Source organism: Borostomias antarcticus (assembly GCF_949987555.1).
Source record: "Borostomias antarcticus genome assembly, chromosome: 15".
Taxonomy (NCBI): Eukaryota; Metazoa; Chordata; class Actinopteri; order Stomiiformes; family Stomiidae; genus Borostomias; species Borostomias antarcticus.
This window is the reverse complement of record NC_140248.1, coordinates 5,722,582-5,747,952: the sequence shown is the minus strand read 5'-3', so window position 1 is coordinate 5,747,952 and position 25,371 is coordinate 5,722,582. Positions and strand designations below refer to the sequence as shown.

Below are 25,371 nucleotides of genomic sequence, written 5' to 3'. Positions count from 1 at the left end.
TGAGATGGTGAGAATTGATGTCCCTGGCTTGGATGAAGACGCCCTTCCAGGCAGCAGAGAGGATGACTCGGATCATCTGCGAGAGGATGACTCGGATCATCACCGCGAAGATGACTCAGAACATTCCCAAGAGGATACAGACTCTGATCATTCGGCCTCTCTGCGTGAGGAATTGCGGGACTGGACAAATGCATATCAGGTCAAGCTCAATGCCCTGGATGCATTGCTCAAGATCTTGCAAAAACATGGCCACCAAGAACTGCCTTCCTCCAGCCGTACAGTAATGCAAACACCCAGAGACATTATTGTTGAGAAGAGGTCAGAGATGGAGTACATACATCTTTCACTTGAAAAGCAGTTACGTGATACACTTGAGCAATACCCACATGGAGATTTTGAAAACATCACAGAGGTTGAATTGTCCATTAATGTGGATGGCCTACCACTGTTCAAAAGTTCAGGCCAAAGTATGTGGCCTGTTCTCTGCGCTGTCCAGCTTCATCCTGTCAAGATCTTCCCTATAGTTCTCACTGCTGGGGACAGCAAACCCAAAGACTTGGACTTTTTGAAGGAGGTGGTTGCCGACCTGAATGCTGCGATGAGTAATGGCCTTCTGTTCAGGGGCAAGAGGCTCCAGGTTAAAGTCCGATGCATTGTCTGTGATGCTCCTGCCCGCGCACTTGTGAGGAACACGAAATACTGCACTGGGTATTATGGATGTGACAAGTGTGAGCAGAAGGGTGCTTATGTGACTGGTCGAGTCACATTCCCAAAAGTAGATGGCCTGATTCTGAGGGACAATCACTCCTTTAGAAACAAAACGCAAGAGCTACACCATCGAGGTGACACCCCACTATCCGATTTGCCGATTGACATGGTTGCAGCATTCCCCATTGATTACATGCACCAGAGTTGCCTTGGGGTTATGAAGAAACTGCTCCTCACCTGGACCAGAAAAGGAAAGCGAAGTGTCAGAATGTCTGCCCAGCAATGTGGATTACTTGGCCACAGAATGCGTGAGCTCAAGAACAGCATCCCATCAGACTTTGCAAGGTCGCCTCGATCGATTGAGCATGTGGAGAGATGGAAAGCAACAGAATTCCGCCAGTTCATGCTCTACACTGGAAAACTTGTGCTGAAAGGTCTTCTGGATGATAGACTATACAAACACTTCATGGTGTTCAGTGTCGCTATGGGCATTCTGGCGTGTCCAAAACTCCTGAAAGTCTACAGTACCTACGCCCACGAGCTTCTGAAGTACTTTGTTGCGCAAGCTAGACTCCTCTACGGCGATGACTTCATGGTGTACAATCTGCACAGTTTGGTTCACATTACTGCTGAGGCAGAGAAATATGGCGGACTGGACAACTGCAGTGCATTCCAGTTTGAAAACTACCTTCATGGCGTCAAGCGGCTGGTGCGGTCTGGAAACAATCCCATCAAGCAGGTGGCTAAAAGACTGCAGGAAAGGAATTTCAACATGCATGTCAAACCACACAACGTGAAAAGGTCAAGCCAGGAGAAGGACCGTGCATTCATCACAGAGGATGAACAGTGTGTGGAAGTTGTTGGAATACCTGCAGACGACGACAACATGGCTCTTTGCCTTGTCTACGCAAATCCTGCCCCTCTCTTCAATCACCCATGCACATCCTTCATGATTCATGCCTTCCGGTTTCAGAAGAGAGATGCAGACAGGAAATTCATACCAAAATCACAGCTGACAAGAAGAGCGATCAAGATTGAGCAGCCACAAGGCACAGTGTTTTTGGGACTTCTGCACAGTTTTTGATAAGACACTGCAAATCCTAACATTTGCACATTTGCCCAACAAGAGACAGTAGATAACAGCTGCCCACAATCAGGAACCAAAATCAATCAATCAATCAAGCAAAGCTTTATTTGTATAGCACATTTCATACCCAGAGGAAACACAATGCGCTTTACAGAGAACAAAATCTGCTCTCCAGACCCAGAACAAACCCAAGAGAAGATGCTCTCTTCTGAGACACTGCCACGCTCAGCCCCCTCATGGTCAGGTAAAGCACACATAGACATACATGCACGCACGCACACACACACTACTGGGAGGTTATGCTGTATTCACTCTCCTCACACTAATCTAACACACAGTCAGTGTCATGCACATGCAACCACCTCTAGATGATGAACAAATGTCACTGATGGCTGATCATTATTACAGATTTGGAATCTTGCCCCTGGAGCCAAGTCCAGAGGACCCCTCGTATCTGCAGAACTACCGTCATAGTAGTTCAGGGATGGAGCACCACCACAACAGGTAACACCTCGCCCCCGCACACACACAGGGTCCAATTTGGTGAAAATGCATACAAACTGGATTTGTGGAGTTGTGTCTTTCATAAGACTAACTTTGTGTGTCTGTGATGTTTCAGGTACTGAGTTAGAAGGCCTTTGGACAAGCCAGAGCTCCATTCAATCATCCTCTGTCTGCGCATGACAAATATATTTCTCACATACTGCAAGTGCAACGAGCAGTGAAATGTTTTGCTATGAGCCTCTAGACAAGCTGCAACTGTGATTCATGTAGTCCCAGTGGAGTGGATGGTGTGGTAGCGAGCTGTCCATTGAGGGGGACGACGCACAATTGTTGGCTCAATGGACAAGATTGCCCACACAACGACCATGAATGTAAATTAAATAATCAATCACCTGTTTGAATAGCGAGGGGGCGGGGTGGTCTCATTCATATATGGGTACCTGGGAGAAGGGTTTGTTCTGGGTCTATCTGGGAGACTAAAATGGAAATTTGTGATTTCATTCATGTCATTTGAGTGAACAGTGAGGTTAGCCTGTTTGCTCGGTTCCTTTGTGGTATGTCATGGAATTTAACACACAGTCTCAAGACTATTCAGATGCATATCCTTTCTATTCATCAAGTCCCCTGAAAACCCCTAGGTTTCAATCTCCCTTTATGATTCTAAACACCCAACCCTCCCTTTTTGTAATTGTAAACAGACTCCTCTGTTTCGCTCTTTTGTCCAAGTCAGACATGCCACACCTTGTCCTTCCTGCCCTGACTCAGACCTTTGTCTATATTCAAAGTATATTCAAAGTAAGTTTGCATCCCCCGCCCACTGGGTGATATCCGACTCAGCCAATCAAATGACACCTAATACCTCGTTGGTTTTGAAGCAATATAAGGGGCAGTCTGGCGATCTGACTTTCACTTCTTCTCTGATAGAATCACGCTGTGTTTTTACTATTTTGAAGTCCGTTTGCAACCGTATTGTTTCTTAATAAACCTGACTGAACATATTTTGAGCGAACCCAAGCTTTGGCAAATACTCTCATTTTTCAAGCAACTACAATTGGCGACTCGGGACGGGATTCGACTGCGGTGAGATTCGCCTGGAGTGGAACCGAGGGACGCAGACGTGCGGAAGCGGTAGCCGCTTTGGGAAGCTTCTCTCGTTGCGTCTATGCGCATTGCTTTTGGAGAGGCCCCGCCGTTGGTTTCACTCGGCTAAAACTCACGGTACGTTGAATGATCCTTTTATGCTTGTTATTTGCCTTGGTTTCGGTTCAGCTTGTTGGTCTAGATTATTGAAAACAGAAAACCCCAGCGTGGGTATTTTAGTACTATAATTTGTGTAATTATCTAAGGAGGTTGTGAACAGCAATATATATTTGTCTTTTGACTTCGTCCTTGTTTCGTTACGAGAAAATAAGCTGTTCAAGTGAGGGTTTGGTCTCGTAAATCTTGTTCCCCTGTAGTTGATGTACAATGTTAGGTTGTTTATCGGTTACAGCTTAGAACGGGGTTTTTGAGTTAAATACGCCAAAGATTTGGCACAGAACAGGCTTTCCTTTTGGCCGGTCGCGGAAGTTTAAACCGCGAGCACGTTGAGAGAGTTTTTGCTCAACGGAGATATAGCTACAGGCGTAATTGAGAGTTTTGCAATCCGCGTTTCTGGTAGAGATTTTGACCAGAGGGGCTGTACATATTTGGTAGGATCTAGACATCATGGTTTAGCCTGGACCAAATTGCTAGTGCAGCCGAGAGTGTTTTGTTGTAAACGTGGGCCTTTGTTTCTTTGTTCTGCGTTAAGTCGTATGTACGTCATTTTTGGTCGTCTTTTGGTCGGTCTTTGTGTTTGCGTCCCCGTGCGAGTTTTGCTGTCTTTCTTTATTGTATGTGCACGGGATTGTTAGTCTGCTATGTTTACTGTTTGAACTTCAGCTCTGTCTTGTATGTGTTTGTTTAAGCGCTGTATATATACATTTTTTTCAGGTAACAGTACTGTTTATTTTTTGCCGACACTGTTTTTAAGGGCCGTAAATCGTAACTGCTATAGTGAGTAGTCTGAGAGACGTTCATCTCCGTGTTACGAAGGAGTGTAGGAGAGTGTTTTTTTTTGGTTTGTTTTTCCGTAAGCGATTTTGGTGCAAAATGGGTGCCGTTACTAGCTCGCCACTTGATATTCTCAAATTGTCTGGTCCGGCTAAAATTGTTGCGCTAAAATATTCTGCCAGTGCCTGTTGGCAAATTCAGCTCTGGGCTAAACATAGCAGTTTTCCGTCTCCATCTGGTACTCTTAGCGTTAAAGCTTTGGCCAACATTAGAGTTCAACTGCAAGCATTTGAGAAGACAAAGTTGGGTAAGAAAAGTGGAAATGCTATCGATTGGGCAGCGTTTAAAATTTGGGAGTCAGTAGCACGGGAAGGGTTTTTGAAGTCAGAGAAAAGATACAGTGAAACTATACAGCCAACGGCGTCTCCGCCGCTTCCCCCAGTGAATCACTCTGACCTAGACTTCTGTCCCTCGACTCGTTGCGCCGTGATCCCACCTCCTAACAATGCCCCCGCCATTATTAGCCACGTCCCTTCTCTCTCTGCCGTATCCCCTCCCAGTATTGCCTCTGCACCTCACATGCAGGCGCCTCCGCAATACGAATTAAATGCGCCCCTTTCCCCCGACCGGAGCGTACCTCCAGGACCACCCTCTTCTCCCGTCCATTCTATAGCTCTGTCGACTAGATGTCACACAAAGCAAGAGCAGGACAGGAAGAAAGAATTGGCTAGAGCCATAGTTGAGGCTAAGTTAAATTTGGAACAACTACAAATAGCTAGTAATAGTCTGGAGGAACCGCAACTCCTAGCCCCAATGGTACGATGCCCGAACCCTAATCCCCGACCGTCTCAGATAGATGATGCAGATGGCCACGAGGCCTGGACCCCTGAAATCAGGGTGTACAGACCGTGGCGTTCAGACGAACTTCGTGATGTTGCTAAAACGTTGCCCGATCCAACCAAAGACATTGACGAGTTTGAAACTCTTTTTAACAGTTTAGTTCGTATGTATGAGCCTCATGCAGAGGAAATCGCCATGATCATGAGACAATGCCTTGGGCTCAAATGGGTGGATGTGAAACATCCGTTTGACATTACATTGCCTTTTTCTCATGCCGATTTTGCTGACCAAAATGCTGCGCTGTTGAACAGAATCAAAACTCGTTTCCCAAAGAAAATGGATTGGGACCGTATCACATACTGTAAACAACAAACCGATGAGCAGTTCGAGAAATTTTGGGAAAGACTGGAATCAGTCTTTGCGTCACACAGTGGCATGGACAAAGAGAATGCCGATTATAAGAAAATTCTAAAACAACAGTTGATGAATAACTCTCTCTCCTCTTTGTCTGACCAAGTTAGGATGTGTTGCCACACCTGGGAGTCAACTTCGCTCGAGGAAGTTGTTGACCATTTCCGGTATGCGGAGCGGCTTCGCGTTCACATTGAACAAAGGGAGGCGAAAGAACTTAAGTTAGGTACAGCGAAGTTACAAGCCGCTCAACTGGAACAGATAGAAAACCAGTCCGAGAGATCAGAGAGGGAACAACGACCACAGGGTCGTCACATGAACAGAAATAGCAGGCATAGTAACAGAATGGATTACAGGAGAAAACCAAGGGAGGGAAACGAAAACAGAGACAGAACTGACGCGTGTTTTCATTGTGGTAAAATTGGTCACTGGATAAAAGACTGTCACAGTTACAACAGGAAAAAGGAGAGAAAGAATCCTGCAACCTGGGGTTCGGCGCCACCTGCTGGAATTCCCCTGAACAACCCACAGCAACAGTCATGACTAGGCCAGGAACAGACAGAGAGTTTTGCTGAGGGACCGTCAGATAGTACAGCTGTACAGGATAAAGAGAAGGTTGTTCATATTTGTCAATACCTTAATCTGCATACAACACCGTCCGAGCTTCCAGTAGTAACTTTAGAAGTTAATGGAGAGCAACTCATGTTTTTAGCTGACACCGGCGCACACTCATCAGTCTTAAGCTCCTCAAAAATTAATGTTGTTCCTAAACTAACAAATGAAGTGGCAAAGACCATTGGTGCAGCAGGTATTGAAAAATCTGAGAGAATGACTACGTCACTTCCTGTTGTGTTGGATGATGCTGAATTCCAACACCAATTTATCTATTCTCATTGTTGTCCTGTCAACCTAATGGGAAGAGATCTGCTGTGCAAACTAGGTTTTCAGATGTGCTGTGACTCAAATGGGGTCACCATTATCCGGCCTAAACAGGTAACACCACTGCGCGACCTCATGTTTATAGAACATATGACAAGTTGGACATATTCCTGGAACATTGAAAATAATGATCAGATGTCACTCCAACGTTCTAAGCTGTTCTCAAAAATTAACTCCTGTTATTCATATGACACCCCCCTCACACCACAGACTTCATTACACTGCACTGCAAATGTATCCCCACTACAACAAGATCATGATTTTGAGAAAGTCTGGTTACAACCACAAAGTAGTGAGGTTCTTGAATGTGCTATGCTGTATGTAGATCCTGACCATGCAGCTCTCTCTGTGTGTCTGACAGAGACACAGAAACAGCTGTATGATGAAAAACAAGGTGTCCCACACATTTCACTGGGTGTCTCTGAGTTTGTTACCAAGGAGGAGACAGGCATGTGGCTGCAGACGGCAATGGAAGCTACTGACTGGGTTGGAGATCCACACCAAGTAAGATACTCTCCAACAACAGGGGTAAGCTGCTTCCCTTTTAAATGGCTGACACCTGTGGTACGTGGAATGGAAGGTCAACGCCTCAACCCCACGTTTGTCCAAATTCCTTCTGACAACATAGAAAGTCCATCTGTGTTGCAGGGGGTGCCCGACTCATTGTGGGCCAGAGATAAGTTTGATATAGGCAGGATTAAGAATGTCAACCCAGTAGTCGTCAGCCCAAAGGGAACATTCCGTCCAAGACGTGCCCAGTATCCTCTGAGTACAGAGGCAGAGGAGGGAATTGCTAAGGTTCACGCCTCCTTATTAGAAAGAGGTGCTATTGTTGAGATTGACAGCTCACCTTGCAACACCCCTATTCTGCCTGTGAGGAAGGCTTCAGGTGAATGGAGATTTGTTCAAGATTTGAGAATTGTTAATGAGGCTGTCCATGCTAGAACAGCCCTTGTTCCGAACCCTGTTACCATTCTGTCATCCATACCTGCCACAGCTACACATTTTAGTGTTATTGATTTGAGTAATGCGTTTTTCTCTATCCCTGTTCACCCTGACTCCAGAGAGTGGTTCGCGTTCACCTTTCAAGGACGGAGTTATACCTGGTGTGTAATGCCTCAGGGATATGTGGACTCTCCAACCATTTTTAATGTCGAGTTGGCACGGAACCTAGAAGGATTCATCCCGCCAAAAGGCAGCACTCTCATTCAATACATGGATGACCTTCTTCTTGCCAGTAGAAACAAGGAGTCATGTATTGAGGATACAAGAGCGCTGTTGTTTTTCCTTGCAGAAAATGGCCACAAGGTGTCTAGAAGCAAAATCCAGTTAGTATGTGAGCAGGTCAGATACCTTGGTCACTTAATAACAAAAGATGGAAAGACACTGGGGACTGACCGTGTTAAAGTAATTCTTACACTTCCCCTGCCCACAACCAAAAAACAGATGATGTCACTGCTTGGGACTGTAGGTTACTGCCGAGCTTGGATTCCTGACTTTGCAGAGATAACACAGCCGCTATCTGACTTAGCTCATGGACAGAAATTAGCTCCCTCAGACAAAATCACATGGACTGACGAAGCCAGACTGGCTTTAACGACACTTAAACAAAGACTGTCCACAGCACCCTGTCTAGGTATCCCTGACTATGACAAGACCTTCCACCTGTTCACGAACGAGAGGGAAGGTTACATGGCAGCAGTATTAGCACAGAAGCATGGAGATAGGTACAGACCAGTAGCCTATTACTCAAAAAGACTTGACTCTGTTGTTAGAGGACTCGTGTCCTGCTTGAGATCAGTGGCAGCTACTACTGAGGCTGTATTGAGTTCTGTAGACCTAGTAGCACTGCGGCCGCTGGTAGTCCATGTACCGCATGCTGTGTCTGCTCTTCTTTTACAGGCAAAGACATCGCACCTGCACCCAGCAAGATTGTTGCATTACCAGAATGTACTGTTGACTATGTCTAATCTTACACTTCAAAGATGCACTATACTTAACCCAGCAACTCTGCTTCCGACTCCAGAAGACGGGGAACCGCATGACTGTGTGGCTATAGTAGAGGAGGTCAATAAGCCACGCTCAGACCTCACTGATGTTCCTCTCTCTAACCCTGATTTTGAGCTTTTTGTGGACGGATCAGCCCAGCGGTCGACAACAGGTCAACCACTTGTCGCATATGCAGTCACAACATTAGATGGAGTTTTAGAATCAGCAAAACTCCCACAACACCTTTCAGCGCAAGCAGCTGAATTGTTCGCTCTGACCAGAGCTTGTATAATAGCAAGTGGAAAGTCTGCAACCATTTACACAGACAGTAGTTATGCTTTTGGAGTTGTGCATGACTTCGGCTCCCTTTGGCGAAACCGTGGGTTCCTCACGTCAACTGGTAAACCTATTGCACACCATGTGTTGATCAACAACCTTCTAGAAGCTATGCTTTTACCATCTAGCCTAGCAGTGTGTAAATGCCAAGCTCATGTTAAAAGCTCTGATCCTGTCTCTGTGGGTAACTCGACTGCTGACCTCGCTGCAAAAGCTGCGGCTGTCTCTGCTTCCTCCCCTGTGCTTTCTATGCTCTCTGTACCATCCACAGACCCTGACAAGACTCCTCCACTGTCCCTGGCAGACATTTCTGACCTACAAGAATCTGCTCCACCTGCGGAGAAGAAGAAATGGAGGAATAAGTGCACATTCCACAACCAAACTAACCTGTATCTAGGGCCTAATGACAAACCTGTACTACCTCGTTCATGTTTTCATTATGCTTTCAAACTAGCCCACGGGCCAGATCATGTTTCAAAAACAGGGGTGGCGGAGGATGTTAACAGGTATTGGTATGCACCAGGGTTCACGGTTTTTGCAGAACAAAACTGTGCCAAATGCATCATATGCATGCAAAACAATGTTGGAAAAGGGATAAAAATGGAACTGTCAGCACATCCTCGGCCAAGTGGGCCATGGGAACATGTTATGATGGATTTTATTGAACTCTCTCCATGCCAGGGGTACAAATATTGCCTAGTGGTAACTGATGTTTTCTCCAAATGGACTGAGGTATTTCCTTGCAGGCATGCCTCAGCGTTGTCAGTGGCAAAGAGTCTCCTGAGAGAGATCATTCCAAGATGGGGCCTGCCAACCAAAATCTCTTCAGATCGAGGGAGCCATTTTGTAAATAGTGTCATTCAGGAAATCTGCAATAGCCTACAGATTAACCTTAGAACGCATTGTAGCTATCATCCAGCAAGTGCTGGAATAGTGGAGAGAGCTAATCAAACTCTGAAAGTAAAGCTCACCAAGCTGATGGCAGAGACAGGTCTGTCATGGATGAAAGTTCTACCTCTGGCACTCATGTACATGAGAGGGAGACCGCACCAGACCACAGGGCTGGCTCCATATGAAGTCCTTACTGGTCGACCTATGAAAATGACTAACACACCGTTTCCCCAAAATAAGATTAGTCTCATGTCATGTGAAGATGATATGATACAATATTGTCTTGCACTGAATAACATTCTAAAAAATGTCTTCACCAGAGTGAGGACCGCCATTCCTGAGGCTAAGGAGGGTTTCCTGCATCACATCTCTCCTGGGGATTGGATCCTGGTCCGCGACCACAGACGAAAGAGCTGGAACTCGCCGAGGTGGCTTGGGCCGTACCAGGTTCTACTCACCACGCAGACAGCGGTCAAAGTAGCTGAGAGGACTTCGTGGATCCACGCAAGCCATTGCCGACGGGTCAAAGCAGCAGACGACGGTCCACCAGGAGATCGCCAACACCAGGAGGATGCAGCTGAACCAGAGGGCTCAAAGGCCAAAACCATGGGCCATCACACTGTCCTCTCCTCTGACGAGAAATCGGAGGAAAAATGACCTTGCTGGTCACCTCCTTCTACTGGTCGTTATGATGGCAACATGGAGAAACACCACAGCCTTGACCTCACAAGATGCACCACACACGCACACACACCTGCACACACTGCAACTAACATTGAACAAAACTGATTCAAACAACGCAACATTGAAGTTGCGATCCAGAAGAGAAGACGCCTTGCATTCCCCAGTAACATTCTATTGCCCAAAAGAGAAGTGTCACCTACATGACTGTTGGATTTACACTGTGAACAAGAATGACTGGACTCTGTTACACTCTACAGATGTCAAAATCCAAGACGATGAGAAGTTCCTTGGATCTACCCTGGTGACTCTGACCAATGCTGATTGGAGAATGCCATATTGGTGTGTTTTAAGCAGAGATGTGATTAATGTAGCTCGAAGCAGAAACTATGGTGCTGATATTTGCAAACCTGTCCCAGATTATCCCTCTACTATGGTAGTTAATTGTAACCAGTATTTAACCAGGTCATCCAACTCAGATCGGAAGACCCATCCTAACACTGCTATAAGTATGGTACGGGAATTTGCATCCAAAATGGATTATGATGATTGTTGGATTTGTCAACAGGTCCCCTCTAGTACAACATCACCTATCCTATATCCTATTCCCTTAACAAAGGCTGAGTGGTTACAATATGACTGGCAAGGGTTAGCAACCCATACATTCTCCACTAGGGAACAAGTCTCATCTTGTCAATTTCATGCAGGAGTAGATAGATTAATTAATTCCTACGACGGTATAGAGAATAGCATTTTAACAGAGTTAACTATGCAGGTCAATCAACACCAGAAACCAACAGAATTTACTCGACTAGAACTAGCTAGAGTTATACATTTTTCCAGAGTACCCGGACCCCAGTTAATTCATAATATTCAAGCTGTCTTCACACAGATATATACAGTTCCTTTAACTGCACAGTTAGTGTGTACTGGCTTATCCACAACTGTAGAATGGAGAAATTCAATTGTATTTTCCGGATTAAAATGTCAGATTATTGATTGTTTTGTCCAGTCTCAGAGAAAACTATTCAATCAAACTAATCTTAGAGTTCAAACAAACACTGATCAATTCAAAATCGTCCCTCTCCAGAAGGTAACAGGTTGTATTGACGTTTTTAGGAAGAATTTAGACTCAGCCATTACTGATTTAGGAACCAGCTCTTGTATAGACCCAGTTTTTGAGTATCTGTATCGAGGCAAGGAAATAGAACTCCCTGAAGGCATTTTCCTAGTCTGTGGAAACACCGCATACTCTAAACTACCTGAAGATAGTATGGGACGTTGTTATTTAGCTCATTTAATTCCTATGATCAGGAAAGTTACTCAGGAAGAGATGACAGTACTCCACAAACAAACTACTATTAGACATCGTAGGAACCTCGCAATTTTCAATGCGGCACTAGGAGTAATGATTCCTAGTTATGGTTTTCTTCAGAATAATGCTGAAATACAAATTTTATCGTATGTCCTACAAGAACACATAAATGCATCTGATAGAGTTATTTCTGCCCTTGGCCAAGAGGTAAATGAAATAAAGAAAGTTGTTCTCCAGAATAGGTTCGCATTAGATACAATCCTAGCCTCTCAAGGAGGTACATGTGCAATCGTAGGGAGTGAATGCTGTTCTTATATTTCTGACCCAAACGTCACACTAGCTGAATTTCATGAAGCAAACAAAAGAGGACTTGAGACCTTAAACCAATTACATACCTGGGATATTTGGGGACAGGTTGATAATGCATTTTCAGGTTTTGGAAATATTTTTAGGACTATTATTATTGTTCTGGTGTGTATTATTTTTGGGTTCATTATCATTTCAGTGATTATCAAATGTGCTACAAAGTGTTTAGTGGATATTCCAGCTCAGGCACTAATGGTCCAGACTTCAATACCTGGCGGAGAAGTAGATGACCCCTTTGAAAATTATCTCGACGAAATGCATAATATCTATCTACAGGATTTATAATGTTTTGAAACATGAGCTGACCTTGTTTTCTGTCAAATTTCTGAAACAAGGAGTTTGGTGTGTGATTTGCATGTAGAAAGAAAATAATCTATTCTTGTTCTTGCTCCACCTAGTGGAGAGATTACTTCCTTTCCACATGTATAGCATAGAGTTTTTGAAATTTCTGTTATAATTGATTATTTTTTTTTGATTTTTTTTTTTCTCTTCTTTAATTTTTTTTCGTTGTATTTTTTTTGATTATGCTTATTTTTATCTGATGTATATCTTTTATGTGGCTGTTCAGCCACAGATGTGGGAGTTGTCATGGAATTTAACACACAGTCTCAAGACTATTCAGATGCATATCCTTTCTATTCATCAAGTCCCCTGAAAACCCCTAGGTTTCAATCTCCCTTTATGATTCTAAACACCCAACCCTCCCTTTTTGTAATTGTAAACAGACTCCTCTGTTTCGCTCTTTTGTCCAAGTCAGACATGCCACACCTTGTCCTTCCTGCCCTGACTCAGACCTTTGTCTATATTCAAAGTATATTCAAAGTAAGTTTGCATCCCCCGCCCACTGGGTGATATCCGACTCAGCCAATCAAATGACACCTAATACCTCGTTGGTTTTGAAGCAATATAAGGGGCAGTCTGGCGATCTGACTTTCACTTCTTCTCTGATAGAATCACGCTGTGTTTTTACTATTTTGAAGTCCGTTTGCAACCGTATTGTTTCTTAATAAACCTGACTGAACATATTTTGAGCGAACCCAAGCTTTGGCAAATACTCTCATTTTTCAAGCAACTACAGGTACAGTTCTTTTAATGCATTGTTTAATTAGGTAATGTATTGTTTTAATGTAGTACTAAACACTCCCTAGTAGTGACGCAGGCTGTAGAATCTACATGGGGTCTATAAACAGAAAAGCCATCCTCTTGTGTCTTGTTTAATGATGGGGCAGAATGTCTTCTATTGTTTATTGCAGATGTTGACTAATCAGATTTGTGCACAACATTGTAAATAAAGCTTCAGTTGAGGATAGCCTGTAGTATTGTAGTCTTGTACCTGTTCAAATAAAAAATGATGGATTTCTGTGGTTGTACACGATTGATTAGATGCCCAATTGTAAATAAAGCTTGGGGTTAACCTTGTGTATTCTCATTGTAATCTCTTGTACCTGTGCACGGCATATCTGCAATAATTAGCTGTGACTATGAAAATGTAAAACTAAAGTCCAGTTGCTCATGAGGGTGTCATTTAAAGGTGCTCTCCCTCCAGCTCTGTTTTCAGCAAGGGGGCATAAACCGTTAGTAGATTAGAAAAGAAACATCAAATTGTGTGCAGGTTGATTAGGCAGTTTGACAGGTCATTCCAATCATTTCACTTGGTCAGAAGTGTGATTGGTTGTTCTGTTTTTATCTGTATTGAGCATTCATGTGTCAAATCTCTTATTTCATTGATTACATTCCGGGGTGATGGCACCTTTAAACACATTTCCACCATGCGTCGCAGTGATAGAGAATCCTGCCTACTTTAACTGTGAGCCAAGCAAGCAGTGACGTCACGGGATAGCCCGATGCTAGCCTAATATGACTTTAATCCAACGTCACTGCAACGTTATTTAATGACGTTGCAGGGACCCATATTGCCAATGTTTCTGCAACGTTGCAGAAAAGTCTAATTAGACTTAGGAGGGTAAAGTTATTTTCGACCTTAGATGAACGTTGTCACAACATCGCCTGATGGTAACGTTGCAACTTACCTAAGTACAACTTATGTGCAACGTTGCTGCAACCCACTGTGTTAGTAGGGACACACACACACACTCTCTCTCTCTCTCTCTCTCTCTCTCACATACACGCACACACTCTCTCTCCCTCTCTCTCTCTCTCTCTCTCTCTCTCTCTCTCACATACACACACACACACACACACACACACACGGGTGGAGATGGCTATGTTGAGGTGAGCATCACATCCTGGTCCTCCTCCATTTTGAGTTCCTCTACCACTCCTGAGATGGCTGTCAACACTCTGTCACATCATGGAGTTGTCATGACGTTCCTCACAGCTGAGAGGAACACAGAACATTGATACATGTCTGTTACTCTTCATGAGTCACTCTGTCATAATGGGACTTCATCTCTGGTCAACTGAAGCCCCTGGTTCACATGTAAACCAGAAGATGATTCTGCATGGACTAAAGGGCCAACCAACCATAGCATCTATGCTCACCAGTATTCACACCTCTTCTATTCAGATTTAGGGGCCGTGTTCTGGAACTCTCAAACTCTCAGAGAGCATTGTGGGATGTGAGTCCAGCAGGGACATCCAGATTGTTCAGTTATTAAACCTGTGAACTCAGCTCAACGTTCATGACTGGATGGTCCCTTGATCAAAATCAGCACAATCATAAACACAACCTCAGATTCTGCCAACCAGACGAGGGTTGAGCTGGGTCACAGCGCCACCTACAGGCAGCAGTCTGTCATCCCCCCTGACGCTGTTTCTGAGAAATCACGTGGTTCAGTCACTTGGCTGGCTGGCCTGTCTGTTCACCAGCACCTCTGTGGCTCCTGTCAACAAAGGACTGGTAATGACACCTGAACCAGGAAGTAAGATCAGCAGGGTTGATATCTGTCTGTCTCTCAGGTCATGGGATGGGAAATGGTAAATGACTGGACTTATATAGCACTTTTATCCAAAGCGCTTTACAATGAAGGCCTCTCATTCACCCATTCACACACCAATGGCAGCAGCTGCCATTCATGGTGCTTGCCTGTTCATTGGGAGCAATTTGGGGTTCAGTGTCTTGCCCAAGGACACTTTGACATGTGGACAGGAGGAGCCGGGATTCAAACCGCCGACCCTGCGATCATTGGACGACCCGCTCTACCACTGAGCCACAGTGACACTCCTTGGCTGGTTCACACCACCTTGTTTTACTGCATTAAGACAGGGAGGGGATTCTTCCACGTCCCCCATTCAGGAATGATGGGATGAGAAAGCAGATTCATCATCATCACTAGTAGGACCGCCCCCTGAAAGTCCACCTGTCCAATCATCAGTCAGAGACCCTTAAGTCCACTGAGATATGAAGACCCACCCATAGAGAGACTACTGTACCACTGATGATTACATAGAGAGAGACTACTGTTCCACTGATGATTACATGAGAGAGACTACTGGACCACTGATGATTACATAGAGAGAGACTACTGGACCACTGATGATTACATAGAGAGAGACTACTGGACCACTGATGATTACATAGAGAGAGACTACTGGACCACTGATGATTACATAGAGAGAGACTACTGGACCACTGTAGCTGATTACTGTACCACTGTAGCTACAGAAGGCAACACTGCGCTTATTACAAAATGAGATTATGGGTTACCAGGGTTACCATACAGTATCATCTGAGCATCCACCTGTACCAATGCACCCTGGCCTTCCATCAGAGTATGATGATGATGATGATGATGATGAGGGATACTGAGTCTGGTATAACGATGCCATCTACTGGCTATAACTAGGAATACATTCAACAGGTCACCTGCACTTTGCATCCCATCATATTTCTGCTATCATCACACAAGCTCTAATGATGTGCAGCCCTGCTTATATCCTCACACTCAACCACCAGAAATATGAACCTGAACATCACAATGAAACAAATGTTCCTCTGTCTGAGTTCATGTCCTGGGTGTGTCTGGTGAGAGATCAGACATTAGCAGCATAGGCCTGTCCCAAACCTCTCAGCTTCTGAACAGTGTTGCCAAGTCTCACGCATTGGCCGTGAGACACACGCATTTCAACTAGTTCACACTCTCACACGCCACACTTCACATTTCTCACGCAGATTAATGAATCCACAAAATAACAATAGTTATTTTCCCTCGTGCTCTATAGCCTAGGTGTCGCATCATCCGACCCGAATCGGCCTATTAATCTAAAACAGCCCCAGATTTGATCAAAAAGATCACATTCACAACGATCACAACTTATTTGAGCTGACAGTTACAGTACTTGAACTATTTCACTTTTACATTTAAAGTGAAAATAAATACCGTAGGCCTAACATAAACATGCCCACCAGAAAAACTTTAATTCAGTCTACTGACCAGCATACGCTCCAGAAATTCCCAGAAGAAGCGAGATGATCAACTTCATGTTTCATTTGGCCGTTGGATATATCTTAAAACAAAACCTACATCGACTAGGCTACTTGATTACTGTAGTTCGCAGATACATGTTCTCAGCTCTCAGAACCGCTGGTCTCAAATGAGCAGCCTTGTCCCTCGTGTCAACAAATAAATGTTCTCTGCGGAGGCTGAGCCAATGGGAATTAAGATAAGTGTAGATCGTCATTAGTATCTAGGGTGGACAGAGATACACAGGTTGGCTAAGGAAACTGAAAGTAACATTCAGATGAAGCCATCATTTCCATGGAGCCATGATACAGTTTAAAGTTACAGGACTTTTCTTCAAAGTTCACATAAGGGGAGTGATGAGTACAACATACTGTAACCTTGGCTGTCCCAAATTTCTAGTTTTAATTTTTTTCCCCCTTTGTTTGATATCTCGGTCTTGAAATAAACGCGTCCCGGCGCTAACCTCGACCTCAGTGCTGAACTCCACCCTGCACCCCCCCTGACTCCACCTCAGTGCTGAACTCCACCCTGCATCCCCCGACTCCACCTCAGTGCTGAACTCCACCCTGCATTCCCCCCGACTCCACCTCAGTGCTGAACTCCACCCTGCACCCCCCTGACTCCACCTCAGTGCTGAACTCCACCCTGCACCCCCCCTGACTCCACCTCAGTGCTGAACTCCACCCTGCACCCCCCGACTCCACCTCAGTGCTGAACTCCACCCTGCATTCCCCCTGACTCCACCTCAGTGCTGTACTCCACCCTGCACCCCCCCTGACTCCACCTCAGTGCTGAACTCCACCCTGCATTCCCCCTCGGTGTCCCACAGGTAGTGGAGGAGGTGGGCAGCGTGAGTCCTGCAGGAGTCCAGCACAACCCTGACAGAGATGAGCGCTCTGGAGAACGCTGTGACCCCCCTGCTGCAGGCTCAGGCGCAGTTACAGGATGGACTCAACCGGCTCGCCACAGGAAGCAGAAGCCCGAGTCCGGCTCCCCCACCCAGAACCCCCCCGACCCAGCTGCTCCCCAGGCTAGGACCGGAGGACGATATGGAGGCCTGGCTGGAGTTACTGGACAGGACGGCGGGCCGTGAGTACTGGGCCCGGGGAGAGTGGGCCACCATCCTGGCCCCGGTCCTCACCGGAGAAGCACAGAGGGCTCGTCATGACCTGGGTGAAGAGGAAGCGGCGGACTACCACACCCTGTAGACCGCCATCTTGGCCCAGTACGGGGTGAACTCTCAGGCCCGAGCCCAGCTACGGCAGTCCTGGGATATCGACCTACACGGACTGGTACGCAGCCAGGTGACCCAGCGAGACCGCCTAACCCGCCGTTGGCTGCGCGGTCGACCGGCTGGTCATGGGCCGATGCCTGAGGCTCCTCCCCCCGGCTGCCCCCAGGAGGAGATGACCGACGCCTTGGAGACCTACCAGGTCACTGAGCAGATGATGGCGAGCGGGTCCCACCGGCGACTCCACGACGGACTGGAGGGAGCCGGCCACCCTACCCCCCCGGGCCCCGCCTCTGCCCACACCTGCCCCGCGCCGAGGGGGAGCCGACGGCCCAGAGTCCTGGAGGTGCTACACCTGCGCTGAGCCTGGGCACCTGGCCCCACACTGCCCCCTGCGGGACGTCCATATGAAGCTGGCGAGCAGCGGGGAGGAAAGACTCCCGCCCCCACTGTCCTCCCCACCTGCTTGACCCACCGTCCCAGAGAGGACAGGCAGAAGACGGCTTGGCTGGCCTCCGTCCTCACCGATTCACGGGTCGGACCAGTGGGGAGGGGGGGACACAGCCCCGGGACAGACCCTGAATCCGCGGCCGAGCCCGGCAACGCCGTAGCCAGCCCAAACACGGAGCCGCTCCCGGAGGAGGCCGACCGCTCCCCTCTGACCGAGCGGTCAGACCTCCCCTTCCCCCGGGAGGGACACGGGAGGCCAGCCGGGTCGGTTCGGCGCAGCTTAGAGAGAGGAAGAGAGGCTGAACACGCCTGGGCCAGTGTGAGGGAGCACCATGGGAAGCCCCTCGGTCCGCTGAGTCCCCTGCTCCCTCCACACTTCTGCACCAACAACCGTCTGTTGTACCGCGTCATGAAGTTGAACTATAACCTGCCTGAACAGCTGGTTGTGCCTAAGTGTTGTGTCTAAGCTATTGTTCATGGCCCACATCCACCTCCTGGGGGCGCAACTGAGCCTGGATGAGACACCGGAGAGGATCCAAGCTCGGTTCTATTGGCCCAGAGTGAAACGCGTGGTCACCGACCGGTCACCATTGCCAACGGCGGGAGACCTGTCAGCTGACCGCTCCCCGGCCCCACTAGCGCAACCCGTTGGTCCCGCTGCCGGTCATCGCCGTGCCGTTTGACCGGAATGCTGTTGTTACGCCCCCTAGAGGGCGTGATGTACTGGTGGAGGTGTGGAGTGAACACAATGGGCAAGAGGCCAATATAAGGAATAACAAACGGTGAATTTATTAACAAAAGTAATTGTAATAAATTGTAATAAATGGGAAGGTAGGTAAAACACCAATGATCTGGAATGGGGCTTCATTAACCAAAGTGTAAACCACACAATTTAGAAAAGTAGCAAATTGATGAAATTATTATTTTTCTATTAGTTTTCCTTAAAATAAGGGCAGAAAGGAGGCCATGTGCCCCTATTAACAATAGTTAATATTATTAATAACAACAGCTACAAGCCCAAATTTAAATAGTATTATACAACGGTTAGTTCTGGTTCTTGATTCTGATTGGCTGGAAGCCGTGTTAAAATACTTTGTAACACACACCTGGGACCGCATATCATTCCATTTTCAGTATTAATGTGCCTCCCATTTGATCCAATGCATTGTAGTTGTTGTTGCTTGGCAACCCTTTTGTTAGGGGAACTATTTTGCTCGGCGGAATTGAGGGAATGATGCTTCGTTTTGAATAAATGTTAATATTTTACATTGCTGTGTTTATTTTACACTAATAGCTGTAGTAACCGTTGTATAAAAGCAATAAACCACTCGAGGCCGTGTGTTATAGTGATTTTATAACAGCTAGGGGGGTTTTAGGCACTCCGCTTCGCGCCTAACAACGCCCCCTAGGTGTTATAAAATCACTATAACACACGGCCTCGAGTGGTTTATTGCTTAACTCTAACACAGCACACTCAAAAACAAACACTTCACATCAAGTAATAATAGGAATGTAATCCTAACACAAAGGATAGATGGAATTAACAGCAAAAATGCACACGTGATAAGCACTCATAGGCACACAAATCAGTGAGGATCCACAGCAACCAACACACTTTGATAAGAGCAGTAGTTGGACTGAGACTAGCCTGCTAGTTCAGGGCCCTGGCCATTATTCTGCCCGTACAAAGTTAAAGCCAAACACTATATTTCAACAACAAAAACAAACAATGAGGGCAATAAAGTGGCCTACAATAATAACAGCGCAGCCCCCCCCTCTCTCTAACGTCTCAGTATGCGCACAAGAGCGCTGAGGGGAAGAAATAGTGGCGCCACCAGAACTGTGCGCGAGCTGGACAATATGCGCGTCTATAATAGCGATCCGCTAATGATCCACAATATAACACTACTAGAACATATTACTGTTGGCATTAAAACATTACTGTTAGCATTAATGAAGTCTCCGACGCAACTTCAGGCGAGGCACGGACGTCAACGCCGGGCTAATCGGCAAAGGCTAATCAGTCACACCCCGTAATGACACAGCCTACCAGCTGACTGTCAGCTGTCATAGGATTGGTCCAGCACGCAGAGTGCATGTATTTAAGCGGTCAAAACATGTTATTGTTCACTCTGGCCATTACTGCTGATCGCTTGCCATCTGCGTGCTCGCCCCACCTCCTCCCCTGCTCCACCTGTGTTCTGTTGATGTTGTCTCTGTTGTCATCGTTGCTCTCTGTTCCGGGGGTATTGCTGCATTCTTCTGGTATTCCACTATGCGTCGGCTAGTGGAAGCCGGGGAACTTCACGGTCACCATGGAGAAAGAGGCTTTAGGCTGTACTCCTTCGGAACTCCATGAAGCGTCGGCCCGTGGAGGCAAGGGACTATAATGTACAGCAGTCCCCTTGTGGCTCTCTTTGACGGTCTTAGTGGGCTGAGTTACCTCCGAGCGACTTCCCGATCGCGGCCCACTCTGATCGTCATAGAGGCAGGGGGCTAAATCGATGCCGTTCCCTCTTCCAGCACTCTGGGCCAAGCTGGCCCAGAGAGGGGAACATCTAGATTTCGCCTCCCCCTACTATCGCCCTTTCCACATGCTGTGAAAGGCAGGGCCCCCGAACAGAGCACACCGCCAAAATTTAATATGCTGTATTTGCTGCATGCAAAATAAATGGGTCAATTTTGACTAAAGTGATCTCGACTGAAAAACACTAGTGGTATAAATCAGATACTCAGGCCTGTCACGCTGTCCCAATTCACAGTTTTCAGCAGTCAAAGAGTCCAGACAAAACAGCTGAAATACACGCAATTTAAAGAGACAGACATATAGCGGGCCAATCGTTCATTGGTGCAGACGGGGGCTCGGCCACGGATGGTGCGTTCAGAGAGAGAGAGAGAGAGTTGTCCCCAAATGTTCTTAAATGTGTTGGAAGGTCAATTTCACCGAAATATTGACCTCGCGTTCTTGCCGGGATTTGAAGCGGCCCACAAAGACAAGCCTGTCGTTGAACAACATCCCGTTCAGTCTTTGGATGGCCCTGTCAGCAGCCTCCTGAGTCTCATAGTGCACAAAACCATAGCCCTTTGAGCCATGCTCATCACATGCAACTTTGCAAGAGAGGATGTTACCAAAGGCAGAAAAGGTGTCCAACAGGGCTCTGCTATCGATGCTCTTCTCTAGGTTGTTGACATACACGTTCCCAACACCGCTCTTTCTTATGGAGGGGTCGCGCTGAGACCACATTATGCGGACCGGTCGGCCCTTGAGCTCCTCAAAATTCAAGGTGTCCAGGGCACGCTTGGCGTCCGCTGGCTGTTTAAAGGATTAACATGGTCATTTTCACTTTTTTTGAGTTTGAACGTGCTATTTGCACAATAGGACATTGAAGAAACACAATAAAAACATTAAATATATCCGTTTTGTCGTTTTTGAGAAACTGGAAGCGTAACATTTTCAGTCCAATTTGACTCGGGGTAAAAATACTCCGAATTCGTGACGTTTTTCCCTTTGTTGACGTCACCCTAAAGTTTGAAAAACCCTCCTCCACTCCCCTGCACCGCCTCCAACAGAAATCTGTCTGCCTCCCGCACCTGCTGTCTGCGCCGTTTCACCATCTATCGAACACGGTAAGGTAGTTCTGAACCTTTTCTCATCTTGAGAACAATTGAATAGTTGCAGTCTCAATGATGACCACCTCTTATTTTAATATAATTTGTACATTTTATAGGCCTAATTGTATTTGTGGTTGTCATACAAATTGGGAAGTTTTTACCATGATCGTGTCTGATTAGTAGCCAACCTAGCTAATGTTAGATAAACGAACCATAACGTTAGCTGTAATTGGCAACAGTTTTTAAAAAGCTGTCTGATCCAACTAGCTATCTGTCTTTATCCAGCATGTTGATGTTAGCTAGCCTGATGTTTGGAATGTCAGCTAGCTGTGTTAATTATCCTAGCATGCTAACGTTAGCTCTCAATGCATTTGCTTTTGGTAACGTTAGCCCTCCTGTGCAATGACAGAAACACAGCGCACCATACTGTACTCTTCCCTGGTATCAAATCTACCTAGCCTACCTAGCTTACCATAACTGTTGTGAGCGTGCTTTGTTGTATAGGCCAATACAATAGGCAAAGTTACGAAGTCAAAGTTGGATATAAGTCAGTTTGTCTCCACAAGAATCTCCCGATTATCTCTCGCTCAAACTTAATTCGATATAATTTAGATTTACTGATAAATAGCCTATTGTTGTAATTTATGCTGTTTTGCATATGCAAAATATCGATACTATTAGGGGGCCTACTAATCGCTTTTATAATTTGTCCCCTTTTCTTGTAGCCGATCACTACATTTCCAATACTGGGACTCGGGAGGTCCAGGGCTTCAGGGCTCTGGAGGTGTGCAGGTCCTGGAGGGCAGGTTGCAGCCAATGTCACCTAATGATATTATAAATGTTACAACACCGCCCTGTTTTATGAGAAAGTAGCCTATGTCTTAATTTAATGTCATGTTGTATGCGCAACAATTACCTCGGAAAATAAAGACGTAGTCCTACAGTACCCGTGCGGGTTTTTGTCATTTATTTATTCTCACATTGAGATCTTAACTTGATCAAACACACCTGCTGTGTACTGAATCGTTTGTCCTAAGGTCTTGTATTGCAGCGTTGTGATGCGCATATAGAGGCTATTGTGCTAAAATTATGACTACATTTCAGGGTGGGTGGAGGTGAAGATATTAAGTAAGTTATTATGTTCCTTTCATAATTTACAACTCCAAATAATTGTAATTCTGCAAAACATTCTGAAAGTTGTGTAAACCTTATCATCACTGTGGCATCTGCTCCACATAATGTTGATCATCCCAGCACCTCGATCCGACCCAACTTCAGGAAGCATTGCGCATTTTGGGATTAAACAGCTCCAGTAGATATTCTATTATAACCAGAGGGCATTACAATAACATTCAAAACGAGATCTATTGACTGCATGACCTGTCGGGGTAGGATAAGTAGGCTACATGTAGGCTACATCCTCTCCCCCTTTCTGTAAAGCGCACATTGTGTTGCCTTTGTATATGAAACAAGCTATAATGATTTAATTGATCTGACTAATAATCAGTTATTGCAGTGGTATTCCACTCAATTCCTTTATATCACCACAACTGACAGATGTTCCCAGAACAGTAACGTTTCAGTGTTCAACTGGCTTTGTTGGACACCTACTAAGATAAATAACGTTAGACTGGTGAACAATGCGGATTTTATGTCGGTTTCACAGCGCAAATGATCTGTCTTCTGGTAAGACCCACAGTTGCAATTATTTGACTAACTAGGTCTATACCAGGGGTGTCAAACATACGGCCCGCGGGCCAAAACCGGCCCGCCAGATGGTTCAAACCGGCCCACGAGACGACGTCCAAAATTAATAAAAAGGAACAGATATTCCAAATTTGTCCAGCAGAGGTCGCACTGACATAACGAGAGATCCGGAAATAAACAGCACGTGACAGCAACGCGCCCAGAATCATCTGGCAATCTTGCCTTATCGTTATTAAGCTCTTGTTGTCAAAATTACCCACGGTTGCACCGTCATTACCAAAATGTCTGTCAAAACGGAGAAAAGTTGACACAGAGTGCAGAGTTTTCCAAGAAAAATGGACTGATTCTTATTTATTCACAGAAGTGAAAGGGAAACCTGTGTGCTTGGTGTGTAATCAGCAAGTTTCAGTGCTCAAGGAATATAATATTCGACGCCACTATGAGACTCATCATGGTGAAAAATACAACTATTTGCGAGGACAACTGAGAATAGAGAAGATAAATGAATTGTTAGTGGGTCTGAAGAAACAGCAGTCTGTTTTTACCCGTAGCCGAGAGGTCAGTGATGCAGCGGTGAAAGCTAGCTACCTTATTGCTAACGAGTTAATGTTAGGATCCAAGCCATTTTCTGAGGGCGAGTTCGTGAAAACATGCATGCTGAAGGCTGCAGAAATCGTGTGCCCTGAAAAGAGTTCCCTAACGAGGAACACTGTCGCAGATAGAATTTCAGATCTCTCGGCAGACTTGGACAGCCAAATGAATCACAAAGTCAAGTAATTTGTTGCATTTTCGGTTGCAATTGATGAGAGCACTCTGAAGAATACAGTTCTGTTAAAAATAACATTTACTGTGGTAATGTAATATTTAAAGACCATGAACATTGTGCAGTATAATATCAGTCAGCAGCTTCAGCACAAAATAGTTTGGTCTGGTGTAACTCTATTGCTCATGCACTGCTATCACTTTTATGGGTTTTTGAAATGTACAAATTTAATACATTTACAAGGCAGGGTGATAACGTTCTTCATAGCTCCCACTTTAGTTTGTGCATAGTGTGGTGAGTCAGTTCAGGTGGTCAGATGTGAAAATGTATCTACTGTACATTAAAATAAACAAGTTGTTTTAATCAAAGTGAAATGCCATTTTTTCAGTTCCATAGGCCTATCTGTGAATAAATGTTTTGTGCCTTTGTAGATCCACTGTGATCTGTGAGTTATAATGCACATATATAGGCTAAATGATAAATTAAGGCATAATATTGAAATATTGAAAAACAAAGGTAAAGATTTGGAGTTGACGTTATTTCTAGGTTATTTTGCTATTATTTTACTGGCCCGGCCCACTTGAGATCAGATTGGGCTCTATGTGGCCCCTGAAGCAAAATGAGTTTGACACCCCTGGTCTATACTGTTCGTAGCTGGCTGAAGGCTATAAGTCTAATAGCCCAAGCCTCCAAGCTTGCGTGGCCGGCTGCAGGGTGCTTTTCCTCTGTCGCGGGGGAGACGTGCCGTCGTTATACCTTTATCGTACTTTTCCCAAATAGGCCTAATGCAAATTCGAGGATACGGCCTGTTAGGTAGCGTGTATCTTTATAATGTTTGGGGGTTAATATAATATTAAGGACTTTGTAAATGCCCCTGGTTAGCAGCTAGAAAAATGGCTATTGATCTGGCTGTTGCGTGATCTAGCTCTTGTGTTGTTTAGCTCGGAGCGGTGGTAGCTATGGTAACGGGGCACACGCCTGTCAATCATAATGATTCCAGTTGGTCATTTGCTCAGAGAACTGTCAATCAGTTGTTATGAATCACGCCCAGTTTTGAGTGAGTGAACTTTTTGAGTGGCAGAT

General features: G+C 45.6%; 1 protein-coding gene and 1 long non-coding RNA gene across 3 annotated transcripts in view; one reads left to right on the top strand and one right to left on the bottom strand.

The window, feature by feature from the left end:
• Positions 1–16,640, bottom strand: part of LOC311319057 (class I histocompatibility antigen, F10 alpha chain-like) — a 66,838-nt gene extending 50,198 nt beyond the window's left edge. For both annotated transcript variants that reach the window (XM_084450503.1, XM_084450504.1), the window contains exon 1: positions 16,496–16,640. In XM_084450503.1, coding sequence (XP_084306629.1) covers positions 16,496–16,544 — 49 coding nt within the window. In that variant the 5' untranslated portion in view covers positions 16,545–16,640. The remainder of the gene's footprint in view (positions 1–16,495) is intronic.
• LOC311319060 lies at positions 1,627–2,554 on the top strand. The gene is made up of 3 exons (XR_014630817.1): positions 1,627–2,039; positions 2,204–2,299; positions 2,415–2,554. It is a non-coding gene; the product is annotated as an uncharacterized lncRNA (long non-coding RNA).
• Positions 16,641–25,371: the final 8,731 nt, after the last annotated feature.